We start from the raw sequence: 16,786 nt of genomic DNA, 5'->3' as shown, positions 1-16,786 counted from the left end.
TACTTAATAGGTGTTCTTTCACAAATAAATTGTACAGCCCATCATAATTACTTACACCACTGCCTTGAATCCAACCATCTAGTGTTTTTACTGAGTAGTCTACAAAGTCAACCCAGGTCTGGCTCGAGGATTTTTGAGCCCCCCTGAATCTAATCCTATACTCCTCAGTGGAGAATCCAAAGCCCTCAATCAGGGTACCCTTCATGAGGTCATAAGATTCTTCATCTTTTCCAGAGAGTGTGAGGAGTCTATCCCTACACTTTCCTGTGAACATTTCCCAAAGGAGAGCACCCCAGTGAGATTTGTTCACTTTTCTGGTTACACAAGCCCTCTCAAAAGCTGTGAACCATTTGGTGATGTCATCACCATCTTCATATTTAGTTACAATCCCTTTAGGGATTTTCAACATGTCAGGAGAATCTCTGACCCTATTTATGTTGCTGCCACCATTGATGGGTCCTAGGCCCATCTCTTGTCTTTCCCTTTCTATGGCTAGGATCTGTCTTTCCAAAGCCAATCTTTTGGCCATCCTGGCTAACTGGATGTCCTCTTCACTGGAGTGATCCTCAGTGATTTCAGAGAGGTTGGTCCCTCCTGTGAGGGAGCCAGCATCTCTGACTATTATGCTTGGAGTCAGGGCTTGAGAGGCCCTGTCTTCCCTAGATAGGACTGGTAGGGGGGAATCACCCTCCAAGTCACTATCATCATCCTCTGTGTTGCCATCCTCAGAGGGGTTGGCCTTTTCAAACTCTGCCAACAGCTCCTGGAGCTGTAGTTTGGAAGGTCTGGGGCCCATTACTATTTTCTTTATTTTACAGAGTGACCTTAGCTCCCTCATCTTAAGATGGAGGTAAGGTGTGGTGTCGAGTTCCACCACATTCATCTCTGTACTAGACATTATGCTTCTAAAAGTTGGAATACTTTTTAAGAATCTAAAACTAGTTCTAGGTTCTAATTCAAACTTTTACCAAACTTTTAAACTCTAAAAGGAAATGCTAACAGGGACTAACACAAGGCCCTAGCAGGACTTTTAAGAATTTAGAAAAATTTCAAATTGCAAAAACAATTTCTAATGACAATTTTTGGAATTTGTCGTGTGATCAGGTATTGGCTGAGTAGTCCAGCAAATGCAAAGTCTTGTACCCCACCGCTGATCCACCAATGTAGGAAGTTGGCTCTGTATGCACTATTTCAAAGTAAGGAATAGTATGCACAGAGTCCAAGGGTTCCCCTTAGAGGTAAGATAGTGGCAAAAAGAGATAATACTAATGCTCTAATTTATGGTAGTGTGGTCGAGCAGTAGGCTTATCAAAGGAGTAGTGTTAAGCATTTGTTGTACATACACCCAGGCAATAAATGAGGAACACACACTCAGAGACAAATCCAGGCCAATAGGTTTTGTTATAGAAAAATATATTTTCTTAGTTTATTTTAAGAACCACAGGTTCAATTTCTACATGTAATATCTCATTTGAAAGGTATTGCAGGTAAGTACTTTAGGAACTTTGAATCATTACATTAGCATGTATACTTTTTACATAAAACACAATAAGCTGTTTTAAAAGTGGACACAGTGCAATTTTCACAGTTCCTGGGGGAGGTAAGTTTTTGTTAGTTTTGTCAGGTAAGTAAATCACTTACAAGTCTCAGGTTTGGGTCCAAGGTAGCCCACCGTTGGGGGTTCAGAGCAACCCCAAAGTTACCACATCAGCAGCTCAGGGCCGGTCAGGTGCAGAGGTCAAAGTGGTGCCCAAAACGCATAGGCTGCAATGGAGAGAAGGGGGTGCCCCGGTTCCGGTCTGCCAGCAGGTAAGTACCCGCGTCTTCGGAGGGCAGACCAGGGGGGTTTTGTAGGGCACCGAGGGGGACACAAGTCCACACAAAAAGTACACCCTCAGCGGCACTGGGGCGGCCGGGTGCAGTGTAGACACAAGCGTCGGGTTTTCAATGTAAATCAATGAGAGATCAAGGGATCTCTTCAGCGGTGCAGGCAGGCAAGGGGGGGGGCTCCTCGGGGTAGCCACCACCTGGACAAGGGAGAGGGCCTCCTGGGGGTCACTCCTGCACAGAAGTTCCGTTCCTTCAGGTGCTGGGGGCTGCGGGTGCAGGGTCTTTTCCAGCCGTCGGGACTTTAGGTTCAGGCAGTCGCGGTCAGGGGGAGCCTCGGGATTCCCTCTGCAGGCGTCGCTGTGGGGGCTCAGGGGGGACAATTTTGGTTACTCACGGTCTCGGAGTCGCCGGAGGGTCCTCCCTGAGGTGTTGGTTCTCCACCAGTCGAGTCGGGGTCGCCGGGTGCAGTGTTGCAAGTCCCTGACCTAAACACACCCCTAAATTCTGTATTTAGGGGCTCCCCTGAACCTAGGAACTCAGATTCCTGCAACCTAAGAAGAAGAGGACTGCTGAGCTGAAAAGCCCTGCAGAGAAGACGGAGACACCAACTGCTTTGGCCCCAGCTCTATCGGCCTGTCTCCCCACTTCGAAAAGACACTGCTCCAGCAACGCTTTCCCCAGGACCAGCGACCTCTGAATCCTCAGAGGACTGCCCTGCTCTAGAAGGACCAAGAAACTCCCGAGGACAGCGGCTCTGTTCACCCAAGACTGCAACTTTGTTTCCAAAGAAGCAACTTCAAGACAACTGCGTTTCCCGCCGGAAGCGTGAGACTTGCAACTCTGCACCCGACGCCCCCGGCTCGACTTGTGGAGAAACAACACTTCAGGGAGGACTCCCCGGCGACTACGAGACCGTGAGTAGCCAGAGTTGCCCCTCCTGAGCCCCCACAGCGACGCCTGCAGAGGGAATCCCGAGGCTCCCCCTGACCGCGACTGCCTGACTCCCAGATCCCGACGCCTGGAAAAGACTCTGCACCCGCAGCCCCCAGGACCTGAAAAATCGGAACTCCAGTGCAGGAGTGACCCCCAGGAGGCCCTCTCCCTTGCCCAGGTGGTGGCTACCCCGAGGAGCCCCCCCCTTGCCTGCCTGCATCGCTGAAGAGACCCCTTGGTCTCCCATTGATTTACATTGGAAACCCGACTTGTGTTTGCACACTGCACCCGGCCACCACCGTGCTGCTGAGGGTGTACTTTCTGTGCTAACTTGTGTCCCCCCTGGTGCCCTACAAAACCGCCCTGGTCTGCCCTCCGAAGACGCGGGTACTTACCTGCTGGCAGACTGGAACCGGGGCATCCCCTTCTCCATTGAAGCCTATGCGTTTTGGGCACCACTTTGACCTCTGCACCTGACCGGCCCTGAGCTGCTGGTGTGGTAAATTTGGGGTTGCTCTGAACCCCCAACGGTGGGCTACCTTGGACCCAAACTTGAACCCGTAGGTGGTTTACTTATCTACAAAAACTAACAAATACTTACCTCCCCCAGGAACTGTTGAAAATTGCAGTAAGTGTCTAGTTTTAAAATAGCTATATGTGATTTACTTGAAAACTGTGTATGCTATTTTGATTATTCAAAGTTCCTAAAGTACCTACCTGCAATACCTTTCATTTAAAGTATTACATGTAAAATTTGACCCTGTGGTTCTTAAAATAAACTAAGAAAAGATACTTTTCTATACAAAAACCTATTGGCCTGGAATTGTCTCTGAGTGTGTGTTCCTCATTTATTGCCTGTGTGTGTACAACAAATGCTTAACACTACTCCTTTGATAAGCCTACTGCTCGACCACACTACCACAAAATAGAGCATTAGTATTATCTCTTTTTTCCACTATCTTACCTCTAAGGGGAACCCTTGGACTCTATGCATACTATTCCTTACTTTGAAATAGTGCATACAGAGCCAACTTCCTACATGACGCTCAGGACTCCCATGCCCCGAGGCTGGGCGGTCGCTCTTTGTCAAATATTTTGTACGCAGATGACCTGTTACTCCTTAGCAATACAGGAGTAGGCCTACAGAGATTACTAAACTGACTCAGAGCATATGCAATGAATAATGAGCTGGAAATAAATAGGAAGAAACGTGGAGCCTTAGTGTTAATACAATCGAACAGTCACAAACGTATAAATAATTGGGGCTAATAATAGATGCATGTGCTTCGTTTGCACCGCAAAGAGGTAATTAAGGGGAAGGCCCAGGCCCTTGATTATGCTTCCTCGGCACTCACTAGGTCCATTTGTGGCCATAACTTGAAACCTTTAGACGAGGTAAGAAAAGCTAAATTGTTACCAATGTTGTCCGATGGAGCGGAAGTAATGTTAAGAGCGGCGGCCGCACTTCTGGACAAACTTCTGGTGAGAGCATCTAAATAAGCATTCCGGCTGCCCAGGTGCGCATCTGCAGCTCAGGTTGGAGTTCTCACTAACTAGACAGTCATTTGCCAGGCCAGCAGCGTTTGTTAGGAGTTGCTATAAGGTGAGAACTGCTGCTGAGGGCACGTTGGCCAATTTAGTATCAGTAGAAATTATTCTGAAATGAGGGACCGCAGAGTATAAAACCTATTTGGAAGAAAGACTGAGTTGCTTGAGCTGGGCAACCTGTGGAACAGCGGTATTTCTGTTACAGCTTTTAAACAGGCAAAGCAGGGTAGCCGATAAACAACAAGCGGCGAAGCGATCCCAAGGGTGGCTAGTCTTGAAATGATACACGGCTGTGAAAGAATCACCTCTCCTGGAGGCCAATTATCACTGGAAAATAAAACAGAGATTCTTGGCACTGAGATTGGGGGATATCCCTGCATTAGATCTGTGCCCGAAATGGAGGCAAGAGGATTCCTCCATGGATAAGAAATGTTGCTTAAGTTATCGGGCAGACTAAACGTTACAGCACATTCTATGTATCTGCCCTGCTTTGATCACTCAACGAAGAGAACTGATGAAAAAAGAATTTATTAACCTAGGGATTAGGTCGTGTCACACAGATCTGATGGAGCCACGAGATCCAAGGAACACATCAGATAGACTCAGTTCCTTGCAATATTCAAGTCGCTCACTAAGGCCATGTTAAGACATTAAGCAGGGGATTTGAGATGGCAATTGGGTGCTTTGATAAGATATGTTAAAGGTACTTGCACCTGACAGGGTGCTAGGGTCCTGGACGCTCCTTAGGCTCCTATCCAATCAGGGTGGGTACAAGTCAGCACCTCAATATTACCTTTTGGCCAGCAGTCGATAGATTGAAATGGCGTATAATTAACATTAGCTCAAGGTAGTGCATGGAAAGCCTACGTGGGCTGCTAGGGCTATATATGCTTTTGTAGTTTTCCATCCTCTCAGGCTGAGTTGCATAGTACCACATTATCATTTATTAGGCATTGTCTCACAGATTGAGGTGCTTAATCTGCATTATTCGCATCGTTTGCAAATGTTACATTTTTACGATTTCATTAGTGGTGCCATCAATTTTTTTGTAAAATGTGTTATAGGTGCTATTTGTATCAGATAAAATATTGGGACTGCTGGGCCTGTTTTAATCGTAATTCCTTCAGGTAGGATCCACACTTATTAGATGAATCCAGGTTGATTTTATGTCTGATACTTTGGTCTTGAAATTCTTTTAATTTATATCTGTTTTAATTAATGTTTATGGCTTAACTGACGAAAAAGCCTATTTATTTATTCACTGTAGTTAAGGGCATGAATGTAGGGCCCGACAGGGACCCATTTCAATGTCCCTTTTAAATTATTACCAGGTCTGAGACTCGGCCCACTGGAAGCCCTGACTTCTTGTACATTCGTTTTCTAAGTCATATAACGCTTTCTTCTCAATTACATGCAATAACATATATTTCATTTGTTCAAAATAAACACTATGGCAGGGTATAGGGGGCAAAAACAACCAAGAATTATAGTCAAGAGAGGACTAGGAAATAAATATTCAGTGAACTCATGCCACAAAGAGGGGGATCCTGTTTTGCAAGCAGAAACCGTTTTATGCTGTCAAAATGGGGGAATTTGTAATGACAGAAGTTGATGCAAGTCATAGTCTTATGTCACTGATAAATTATAATTTGCCTTCAATATACATTTTGTTTTTGCTGCTGCAAAACAGCTGTAACCACAGGGGTAAAAAGCAATCGAGCACAACACGTAGTAACCTCTCAAATATTACTACACTATTTCTGAGCAACCAAAATATATAACATGAAGATTGAGCACAGGCATATTACCAATAAATTGGTTTATTTTGTGTAGTTTTTAAATAAAGGAATAGTCTCCACTTCCAACACTAAAATGTGAGTGGATTCAGCCAAGAATACTTATGCATGACCAAAAGCTATACCGTTTTTAGCTCATCTACAACCTCATAATGACCATAGGCATTTATCCTTAACAAGTTGGAGTAGTATTCACAAAATAGACTTCCCCTGGGTTTCTAGCTGGAAGCACTCTAAGAGGGCTTTCATTTTGTAAATCTGTTTCATGGCTAGACTACTTAAGAATGTCACCATGTAGTTCAGAAATAACATCACCACAGTGGAGTGGGATTTCCAATGAAGAGCCCAGGTGAAATGCCACAGAGTCCTGCAGGGCAATCTAGGCCTGGATGCAAATAATGGTATCGGTAGTATGGCCTGATGCTTCACAAGTGGTTTGTAGTAGAAAAACAAATACCATACCCATCCAATAGGTCTTGCCTATGTCAGATTTATTGTCTTTGCTAATGTTTTTTAGCTATGTTGCAAATGGCTGAAAGTAATGTAAAAAAGCTGCGAGACACAGCCAGTGTTGTCCAAGTTGTAGCGCTTTTTAAAAAAACAATTCAGTTACACTGCACTGAAACTAGCACTGCTGTATAAAATGGCTAAAAAACATTGACAAAGAAAATAAATCTCACATAGGTGAGGCCTATTGGCTTTAGTAATGCTTAGTATGGAATGCCATATGGTAAATTATAAGTATTTATATATAGTATTTTGTTACGGTTGAAGTGCTAATATTATAGAATTGACAATGCCCTTTGCCAAGGTGTTACTGTGCCCAGATTCAGAAGCATTTTAGAACCATACTAAAATTGTGAAAATGTGCCATATACTTGCGCTGAATGGAACATAAGTTGTAGAAAGACAGACAAGTCCAATATGGTACAGCTTGTATTACAGTAATGCTTTAGCTTATGTGTTACTTTGGGTGCAATGGTTACAAAAGAACCAAAAAAAGCACTCCTGGCTGTTTGTTTAGAGCTCAAATATACCTCTAATTGGTGTTCAGTGGGTTTCCTAAAGCTTTTGGCCCCTGTGCTGCTGCTGCACTATTCACATCTTGGCCCCTAGTGCCTGCAAGTTAACTGCTTGTGACTGCTTATTTAGTAAACAAATATAGCTCTAATCGGTTCAATGGGTTTCCTAGAGCTTTTGGCCACTGTGCTAATGTACCTGCTGCAACATTCAAAACATGGCTCTAGTGAAACTCATGACCCTGGTGCCTACAAAGTAACTGCGCTTGTGACTGCTTGCTCAATGGCAACACATAGCAATGATGTGTGTTCAGTGGGTTTCCCAGAGCTGTTGGCCCCTCTTCCACTGCACCATCCAAATCATGGCCCGAGTGCCCGCAAGGTAACTGCACTTCTGGCTTCTTACTCAGTGGCAGCATATAGCAAGGTAACATGAGGAAATCGTTTATATCCAGTAATGTATATGATATGAAAAAGACAAAGATGCAGATGGAATGCGTAATTATTTTGTAGGTAAACAAACACAGAAGCTTTCATTAAAAAGTGCCTTTAAACTATCCAAGTCTCCAAGTTGCCACAGATGTCATAAATAAAGCATATGCTCTACACATCAGCGTGAAAACAAAGGAATGTGAAATGGTGTTCCGACCTGGCTGGCCCTTTGCTGTAAAAATATATTATCATGTGCATGGCAGTGAAGGGGGACATAAACAGTGTAAATTGCCCAAGATCATCATCATATGTTAGGATGACGCTGAGACTGAAATGCGGTTTTGTACTTTGTTCCTAAAAAGGCAGTTTCAAATATTAAATGAACTCATCAAAGAAGATTAATGTTGCAAATGTTTTGTGCAGATTAAGAACAAGATATCTTTTGAGATAGCTATGTCTAAAATAAAATTCAATGAAAGGGCACACGCACACTCCATGCACAATGTACGCTGCATTCCTCTTTCCAACAAAGGCTGTCACATTGAAGTCAGCAGAAAGCAATATAACCAGGCTCCCACAAAAATACAGCTTGGCATTTGACCTTAGTCTTTGAATGCCCAGCAAACGTGACGTGCTAAGAACAAGATTTAAAGGCGTGTTGGCAAAAAATGAGTTTGTGAAAGTATTCAGCGGACACAGCCTTCTCGTCGGGAGGGACAAACTGAACCTGGACAGCCTAAAGAAATAAATCCAGCAATCAGGATGCAAGAAAACATGAGTTACAAACCACAAAGCCAATGGCAAGCAATGGACTGATTGCAACCTCAGGTTAACTTTCTGAAACTCCCCAACATGTCTTTCGTATACCACATCTGGTAATGTGACTGCAACAAGGAGAGACCAGATAGCAACCGGTGGACCCACAAGGATTGTGGGCATGGAAACATTCTGACAGCCCAAGATCAGATAAAGACAACTAAACAACTCCTTCACAGGTCAAACAGCCGGGGAAGCATGAATAGCCATGCAAAAGAGACGTCAGCAGAAATAAGGTACATTGTGAAGGTGCAGGAGCAACATGGCAGTTAAGGGTGCAGCACCATGAGCTTGTAGGATTTAAGTATGGAAGGTGGACCACTTAAGGGTGGCCAAGGGGTAGGAGGAGTCCGTGGGCTGTCTCGTCGAAACCATGTGGAACCATCTCCCCAACAGAAAGAAAAGCCAACATTGGAAGTCAGATCACAGAAGCAGAGTTAGTTCAGACTTCTTTAAAGTGAGGAGGGAAAAGGGAGCGAGAACGCTTAGTGTGAAACAGCTGACAGGGGCAAACATCATGAAAGAACTTCAGTGAAGTGATGTTCATCATCCCCTGCTTAAACTTCATTGCAATGCCAATTAATTTATCGGCGTTTCCAGTAAGTCATTCGATGTAATACAGACAATAAACGCTTATTTAAAGTACCGAGTGACCTCCTGTAGTAATGAAGGAGTCACATTCTGAGCTACAAAAAAGCTACCTCGCTATGAGATGAGGTTACAAACCGCAGAAAACAGACCGAGATTAGTATTCATCAGCGTGTAAGTCTGCTGAATTTGAGAAGAGTGTAATGCAAGGTGAAAGCTGTTGAGCTTGTTAACATTACCAGAAGATGTCATGACGTAGAGAACGAGGACGCCCAGGAAGATGGCGGAGATTAAAAAGAAGGCTTCTGAATCTTCATTTTGTTTAAGGTAAGACCAGGGGAGACGGCATACTAAATGAGGGCAGGCAGAGGAGACAATGCTGTACAGTACCATTTTTTAGCTGGACAGGGCTGACTATATACATAAACTCCATCAAAAAACCCATTTCACCCTCCACTGCTACAAACCACCTCAGAAATAGAAGATGAAAGACAATGCAACACTATGCCTTTCAACCATTTCCATCTTGATGCACCATTCTCTATGATCCTGTGCCACGCTCACCATAGTCCTTATGTCCTCCTCCATGTGCCAAGTGCATTTAACACAGCCCTACCGTCCCCCCATTCACAAAACGAACACCACATGTCCTCTTAGACTATTCTCAAATTAGCTGAATCCACTCCTTTACCCCTACTCCTAGAAATGCCTTTTTGACAACGGTGCTCACATCTGGAAAGATCTTAATGTCTGAGTTATCATGCAGAACTTCTCCAGTCTTCCTGACCTTATCCGCAACCTGATGCCAGACCAGCTCTTTGCTGAGCTTTACAATGATCCAGCACCTACTCTGTCGTCCAGAGAGTTTCACTGTTCAAGAATATTGATCGATGCTTCACTCGGTATAAATAATGGGGAAGATGCTATGTGATACAAGATGGCTAATGAATCCCATATGAGTGATCAACGTGTCCACGTTCTGCACCATGCTCGATCATTCAGAGTCTACTATACGTTTGGGACATCTCTTTATTCGACACTAGCGCCCATACAGACGTGCACATCTGCTATGTTGTATTCTAACATGCTAGTTTGAGATTTCAAATACTGAGAATTTATGCAGTTAATATATAAAATGGTTTACTATTGGCTACTTCGTTTAACATATAAGATACACAGCACTTTTACTATATGACCAACAGGACTCTAGCTAATTAGGAAGCATTACATCGTGCTTCTCTACAGTCTGTCTACACCGAATAACATTATAAGCCATAACAAAAATATGAGCATTAAGTCCCTAGGGTGATCCAAAAAGATATTTGGAGGCCTTTTTTAAATAACAGCCTTTCTCTTACCGTGGTCGCTGTTGTAGAAGTTAGCACTCAACTGTGAAATGTGGAAAACGTTTGTGGGCGCTATCCCCGAACAGTCAAAATCATTTTCTGCCCCCTTAGAGAGCATTATTAAAGACTTTTGTGACTCCAGTACAGATGGAAACACATTTCTCTCAGGCAATTCAACCTCCACTGGGGAGAAAATACCTGCATACAGGGCCAGACTGGGGAACCAAAAGCAGCCCTGGTGGAAATGCCCAAAACAGCTACTCTCCCTTCATCTTCTCACACAAGCTCTCTCTTTCCATCATCCATTCTCTCTCTACTGCTTTCCTCTCCCTGTCAGGTTGCATTTTCTCTACCTTCCAAGCTATTTTTTTCTCTCTCTCGATCTCTCTCCCGAAGCCTTCCCGTGCCTCCTGCAATTAACCTCGGGGAGTTGGGCAAAGGGAGCCCTCAGATGCAGCCCTAGGTGTTCACAACTGGGCTCCAGTGCTCCAGTCAACAGGAGAAATGCCGGGTGAAATGAAAGGTCTGTCCGGCCCTGTCTGCATATTTCCCTTCAAACCCATCCTATCCTACAATGACCTATTTTCTCTACTCACAGCAAGGTATTCAACTTGATTTTATCAAAGAAAACCCAGAGATCTCAGATTGTCTCCAAGTGAATTTCTCCTACCACTTCCTCATTTCCTTTAAAATACTTACCTAATGCACCCTCTAAAGCATGGGTACTCGCAAACATTTTCCCAAGGGCCACAAAGTATGGCCTGTAGTGTGCCAGGGGCCACATTAATGCCAAGACGGTGGGAGTAGGGCATTGCAGGGGAAAGGGGTTTAAGTGGCCTTAGCGGAAGTGAATCATGGTATGGTCAGGGAGTCATGGTGTTATTTGGAGTGTTTCATTCCATACGGTCCTCTAAATGAAGCCCCTAATAGGCCATTGATTTGACAATACTGTGTTATGCTGTCTTTGAAGCGCTGTGCCTTTACCACACTTTGGGGAAAGCCTTCTCTGCTTGCTATCATTACCTATAGAGTGCCAAGTGTTATTGTATAGAAATTAAATAGAATTGCACAATGTGAAACCAGAAAAACTAGTATCAATCCCGGCCTCCCCTCTCGATTAAACTATGTGATCCTTTAAATATATGAGTTCAGGATATACACTGTACAAAACCTTTATTTATGATTGATGTAATAAACTATAATGTTATCCATGTGAAATAACAACCCAGGCTACCCAGAGGGTTCCATGTGGCAAATGACCTGCCTCCTAGTTCACTATTCACAATGTTTTACGGGCTGTAGGCGGCATGAATGTCTCTGCATTAATTTTTGTAAACTATCAGTTTTAAAAAATACTTCAGAATGCACTGATATAATCTGATGTACTAATGTGAAACACATCTGCATGTTCATGAAATACATTTTTGAATTCTAAAGAAACTGCATCATATTCTTAAACTTTTGTTTTAAGATTTCTTAAAGAATGAATATGTTCATAAAGTTAAGTGGTGAAGGGCACTTTATTTGCTTCTTCTTTTTTACTTTGGTTAACATGGAAATACACGCTTGGCCCTTTAATATTTTTCTGAATGTTAATGCTGTCTCAAGTAAACAGCAGTCATTCAGCTGGGGGCCACACGTGAAGGTCCGGAGGGCCGCATGCGGCCCCCGGGCCGTACTTTGAGTATCACTGCTCTAAAGTATACATTAAACCTCAGGCTACAGGTTAAACCTCAGAGAAGAGAACACACCCCTAACAGGCTGTGAGAGTGATTTGAACGTGATCTCATGCATCATGAATAAACTAGCTGCTATCACTTTCTCGTCACAAAAGATCTGGAAAAAAAACTCAATTTGACAACAACATTAACAAAATGTACAAAACAGCACTAACTTAAGAAAGAAAATAGAAACTCCCACCCCTCCCATATACCCACATCCTCAAAATGACTAGGAAATGCCCCATGAAAGCCCCTTCCAGTAACAGAATCATATGAGCACCAGACTGCTTTCATGGTCTTACAGAAAAAATCTACAAAGCCCACATCAACTCCCTTCATAGAGTGTAAATGTATCAAGGCAGCATCACAATTTCTCAAAAGAAATCATGGCAATACGCCAGCACATAACGAAACACACATCCCCATCATCCACAGTATAAAGGTTAATAAGAAAATCCCAAGCTGTACCCACACCTGGTGCAGCACCCCCCCCACACACAATTCTTGAAACATTGATCAAAAATCCTAAATACTGAACCAACTAGTTTCTCTTCAGACACTATCTCACGTTCTTTAGCAAAGAAACACTCTAGTATTTTTCTCTTTGTAGCTACAAATCCTAAACTTCCCTGGAAGTGGGGCTTGTTCTCGGATTCTCTTACAGAGGGCCAGGTTTACCATCTCCTCAAAAAACCTATTGTTTATTTAGGAATGCTGGTAAACCACAAGCCTGTTAGTGGTCTCCCTTCCTCGACAAGATGCATTTTTGATCAGAATTCCCTAGTAGTGCTCATGTCGTAGAATAGTTCCACTCGTGTCCAATCTGGTCCAGCACTGAAAACTGTAAAAATGCTCTCTGACGAAGGAAACGTCAACTTCCTGGTACTCCTTGACCTGCAAAGCATCATTCAATACCACTAAACCCTCTTATGATGCAAAGCACAGAAGGTAGGGACATATGTTCATTGCAGACGCCTTTCCCTGAAGCCAAAGCTGGTCTCACTCTCGGCGGAACAGCACTCATTTACGGCACACCACGCAATGCAATAAATGTAAGCAGGAAAAACCAATCTCACCATAATTCTCAGAACAAGAACCAGATTTCTCAATCCTTAAGTACCGGTTAGCTTTTGTGCAGATGTCAAGTTCTTTGTACCGCTAGAAAACAAAGAGAAATAAATGTAAATTATCTTCCTAAAGAAATGTGTCATAGCTTCCCCAAGGAGGTGAAGCTTGAGTGCAACTTTCCCTTCCATGCGCCTCAGAATTCTGTTCGTTCCATTCTTTCATTTAGGCCCTCTCTTGTTCATTTCAGCGCAAGTGTCCTTTGTTCCATTTGTTTTTTGTGCCCTTTAGTAAGGCTTCATGTTTTACACTCTCTTTTGCCTGTACATAACTCTGCCTATGATTTCTTCAGATGTATGTTAAATAAACCTATGTTCTCTCTCCTTTTTCAGAAGAGCTTCTTTACAGTTCTGCTAATGTACAATTGCTAACGCTAGCTTTGCCAATGGCCCCAATTCACTGGTTGCCACCTCTGCCTCTATTATAACATTAGCACATAGTCAATTTTTCCATCTTAGTCCTTAAATTAGTGCGTGTCACACCCTCGTGAGTGGGACTCAGTGCAGTCAATGCTACAGTAAGTGACTGACTTTTCCAGCCCTCCCTAAAGACTGTATAGACCTAAACTGATATTATTTTTGTCTTTACATAATAGGAAACTCACAGTATGTGAAAGAACAGACTACAGTATAGTTAAGACTAAATAAGTGTGTTCCATTGTTATTACATAAGTAGCATAAACAGTACAAAAATTAGCTCTAAAAATGGGTGTGCAATAATAACTGTTTATTAAAATCTGACACGTAAAAAAAATAAGCAAAAAGATGTTATGTATCTTTTGCAAAGCTGTAATGGTGCAAACGTCTTTCGTTTGGGTGCAAAATGTTTTTGCTCCATTTCATATTGCACAAGTAGGAAAACAGCGGAAACTAAACTTGCCCTGATATCCAAAACTGGGGCAAAGTCTCTATAATACTTCCCCAAAAGTACATTTGAATGCCTATGTGAGCCACAGAATATGCATCTATGTGACCCAATGCTTAGCTGGATGGCCTGAGATGAGCAGCCGTGGAGAGAACTACAAAGTCAACCACCAGTTTGAGATAACCTATGTCATGAACAGATAATGGTGTCTCTTACCTCTAGTTTCCTTTCAATTCCTGTCTCGTCGGGAACTAGTTGAAGAATACTAGGGGCTTGGAAGAGTGCACAGTGAACACTGCTTAAAGAGAAAGGACTGCAGGTCGCAGTCTGACTGAACTTTGGTCAACGTTATGAGTGGGCATGGGTAGCAAATCTGTACTCCTGGAAACACTACGATTATCACATGTAATTCGTGAAATTTTTTGCTCGTGGTGTTTCATGTCAAAATCAGGACTTTTCCGCCACTTTTAAGTTGTTGCAAGAAAAAAAGACATTAGTAATATCCATCCATTTTCAAAGTGATAAGTCCAATGCCCTTGATGTTAACTTGCGAAACAATGCACATCCATTTTCAACAGTAAACAGCACTGGTGTGGAAATATTAGCAGTTTGCTAGAAAAAATGTATTACACAAGGGCGCAAACTTAAGGAAAACAGGAAACTTTGCGAGTTACACATAGGTCAGTAATGGACATCTCAGCGAGACCTTACACTTAGAAAAATACTAGGTACGTTTCTATTCTTTGCCAAAGCTTGCATTCAGATACTAAAGAGAAAGGGTGCCATAGAAAGTGCTTGTTAACTTTCCTTCCGAAACCAGCACTACATGTACCAGAGAAGACAGCTTCTCTCTGATAACGCACCCTGTGGTAGCTTCATGTACAGATGCGTACCACAGTCCTGTAGCTGCAGGTAATGGAGAAGAAAATTAAACCGTGCACTCCAACAAGTGCAATGGTTTTCAGTAACAGGCATCAAACACGAGATGTAAAAAACTAGCCTAAAACTACAACATTAAACGCCGTATCGGCCTTGATTCGCCTACAATGGCCAGGAAACCCTGTCGATAGCCTTCTTCATTACTGCATTACATTTAAAATAATTCAAGGCGGCAATTAAAAAAAAAACAGCAACATCAAAGGAACTTCACGTCTGCAATGATAAACGTCAACTCTTACAAGCAAGCACACACCAAAGGATGCAGAACTGCGGTGCCCCGAAACATCCCATCAAATACTATAACAACAGCAGCTCTTCACCCGTCATTAATCGCTCCCATAACATGCTAGTACATTGATAATTACCAGCTCGTAGATCTCCTCCTCGGGTTTTGGTATGTAGTACCGAGTCTTGTTCTCAATCAGAAAGCTGAGACGCAGGTAGTGAGCAGAGGGGTCCAGCAGGTAGCTCTACAAAAGACAAAGAATTTCCTGATGACGCACGGGCGTTGTTTTAATCGAACAAGCTTTATTCCACATACGCACACTGGCGACTAGATGGCGCTATCGGCCCAGGAAAAGTGTCTCCCTAGTTTAACGTTCAACAGTCTCTTGTAAAGCGTCGAATTATCTAAGGCTACTTTTCATTTTAAATTTATTTACCGAGAATGATAATTTGCAATTGAGACAGACCACTGAGCGCCGCGAATTCCTCGAAAACTTTTATGTTAAACAGAGTTCTAAGATATGAACAGCATGTATTAGCTTTTTAATGTAATAAAACAGATTACAATAACCTATTTTATGTTCCGATTTGATAGAATAACATGCACGCATATTCCATCAAATAAGAAAATGCATACAAAATAAACAACGAAACAGCGGATTACTAGGAATGCCACCTTACGCAGTGCGTGTTTCACAGAATTGATTGACCGTAGAGTGGAGTGGTTCAGAGTAGAGTGGTTCAAAGTAGAAAAAAGTGCAGTGGTGTGCAGAGCAGTGACGCAGAGTGGGGCAGAACAGAGTTCCGTAGCATAGTGTGGTGCCAGGTGGTGCAGAGTAGAGTGCAGTGGCATACAATAGCTGGTGCAGAGTTGAAACGAGTGATGTAGGCTGCAGTGGCATGCAGTGACACAGACTAGAGTGTAGGGGTATAGAGTGAAGTGATGTAGAGTAGAGTGGCACAGAGTGGAGTGGAGTGGAACTATGTAGAGTGGAGTGGTGCTGAGTCGAGGGGTGTGGCACAGAGTCGAGCGGTGTGACGCAGAGTGGAGCGGAGCGGTGCAAAGTGGAGTGGCGCAGAGTCAAGTGGTGTAGAGTGAAGCAGAGTGGTGTGGAGTGGCGCAGACTGCAGTGGCAAAGATTAGAGTACATTGGTATAGACTGCAGAGGTGCAGAGTAGAATAAAGTTGAGTTGCGTAGAGTGCAGGGTCGTAGAGAAGAGTGGCGTAGAGTGCTGTAGAGTAAAGTGCTGCACAGTAGTTTAGAGTGGTGCAGAGCAGAACAAAGGAGTGTCAGAGTGCAGTGGCAGAGTGGCGCAGCATTGTGTGGGGTGGCAGAGTAGAGTTGTGAAGAGTGGCAGAGAGTGGCTTAGAATAGAGTGGCGCAGAGTGGCTTAGAGCAGAGTGGTGCAGAGGTCAGTGGTGTAAAGTGGCACAGAGTGCAGTGGGGTAGAGTAGAATGGTGCAGAGTAGAGTAGGGTGGTGTAGAGTGTTGTGGCGTAGAGTGCAATAGCAGAGACATGCAGAGTAGAATGCAGAAGCATAGAATAGAGTGGCGCAGAGTAGAGTGGCGCAGAGTGTCATGGCATAGAGTAGTGTGGTGCCG

General features: G+C 43.4%; 1 protein-coding gene across 4 annotated transcripts in view; it reads right to left on the bottom strand.

The window, feature by feature from the left end:
* Positions 1–16,786, bottom strand: part of TIAM1 (TIAM Rac1 associated GEF 1) — a 537,211-nt gene that overhangs the window by 249,205 nt on the left and 271,220 nt on the right. For all 4 annotated transcript variants that reach the window (XM_069204046.1, XM_069204045.1, XM_069204047.1 and 1 more), the window contains 2 exons: positions 15,323–15,427; positions 13,106–13,187 (listed from right to left, as the gene is read on the bottom strand). In XM_069204046.1, coding sequence (XP_069060147.1) covers positions 13,106–13,187; positions 15,323–15,427 — 187 coding nt within the window. The remainder of the gene's footprint in view (positions 1–13,105; positions 13,188–15,322; positions 15,428–16,786) is intronic.

This window comes from Pleurodeles waltl, chromosome 8 (assembly GCF_031143425.1).
Source record: "Pleurodeles waltl isolate 20211129_DDA chromosome 8, aPleWal1.hap1.20221129, whole genome shotgun sequence".
Taxonomy (NCBI): domain Eukaryota; kingdom Metazoa; phylum Chordata; class Amphibia; order Caudata; family Salamandridae; genus Pleurodeles; species Pleurodeles waltl.
The sequence above is the reverse complement of the archived record's forward strand: the minus strand, read 5'-3'. Positions and strand labels throughout refer to the sequence as shown.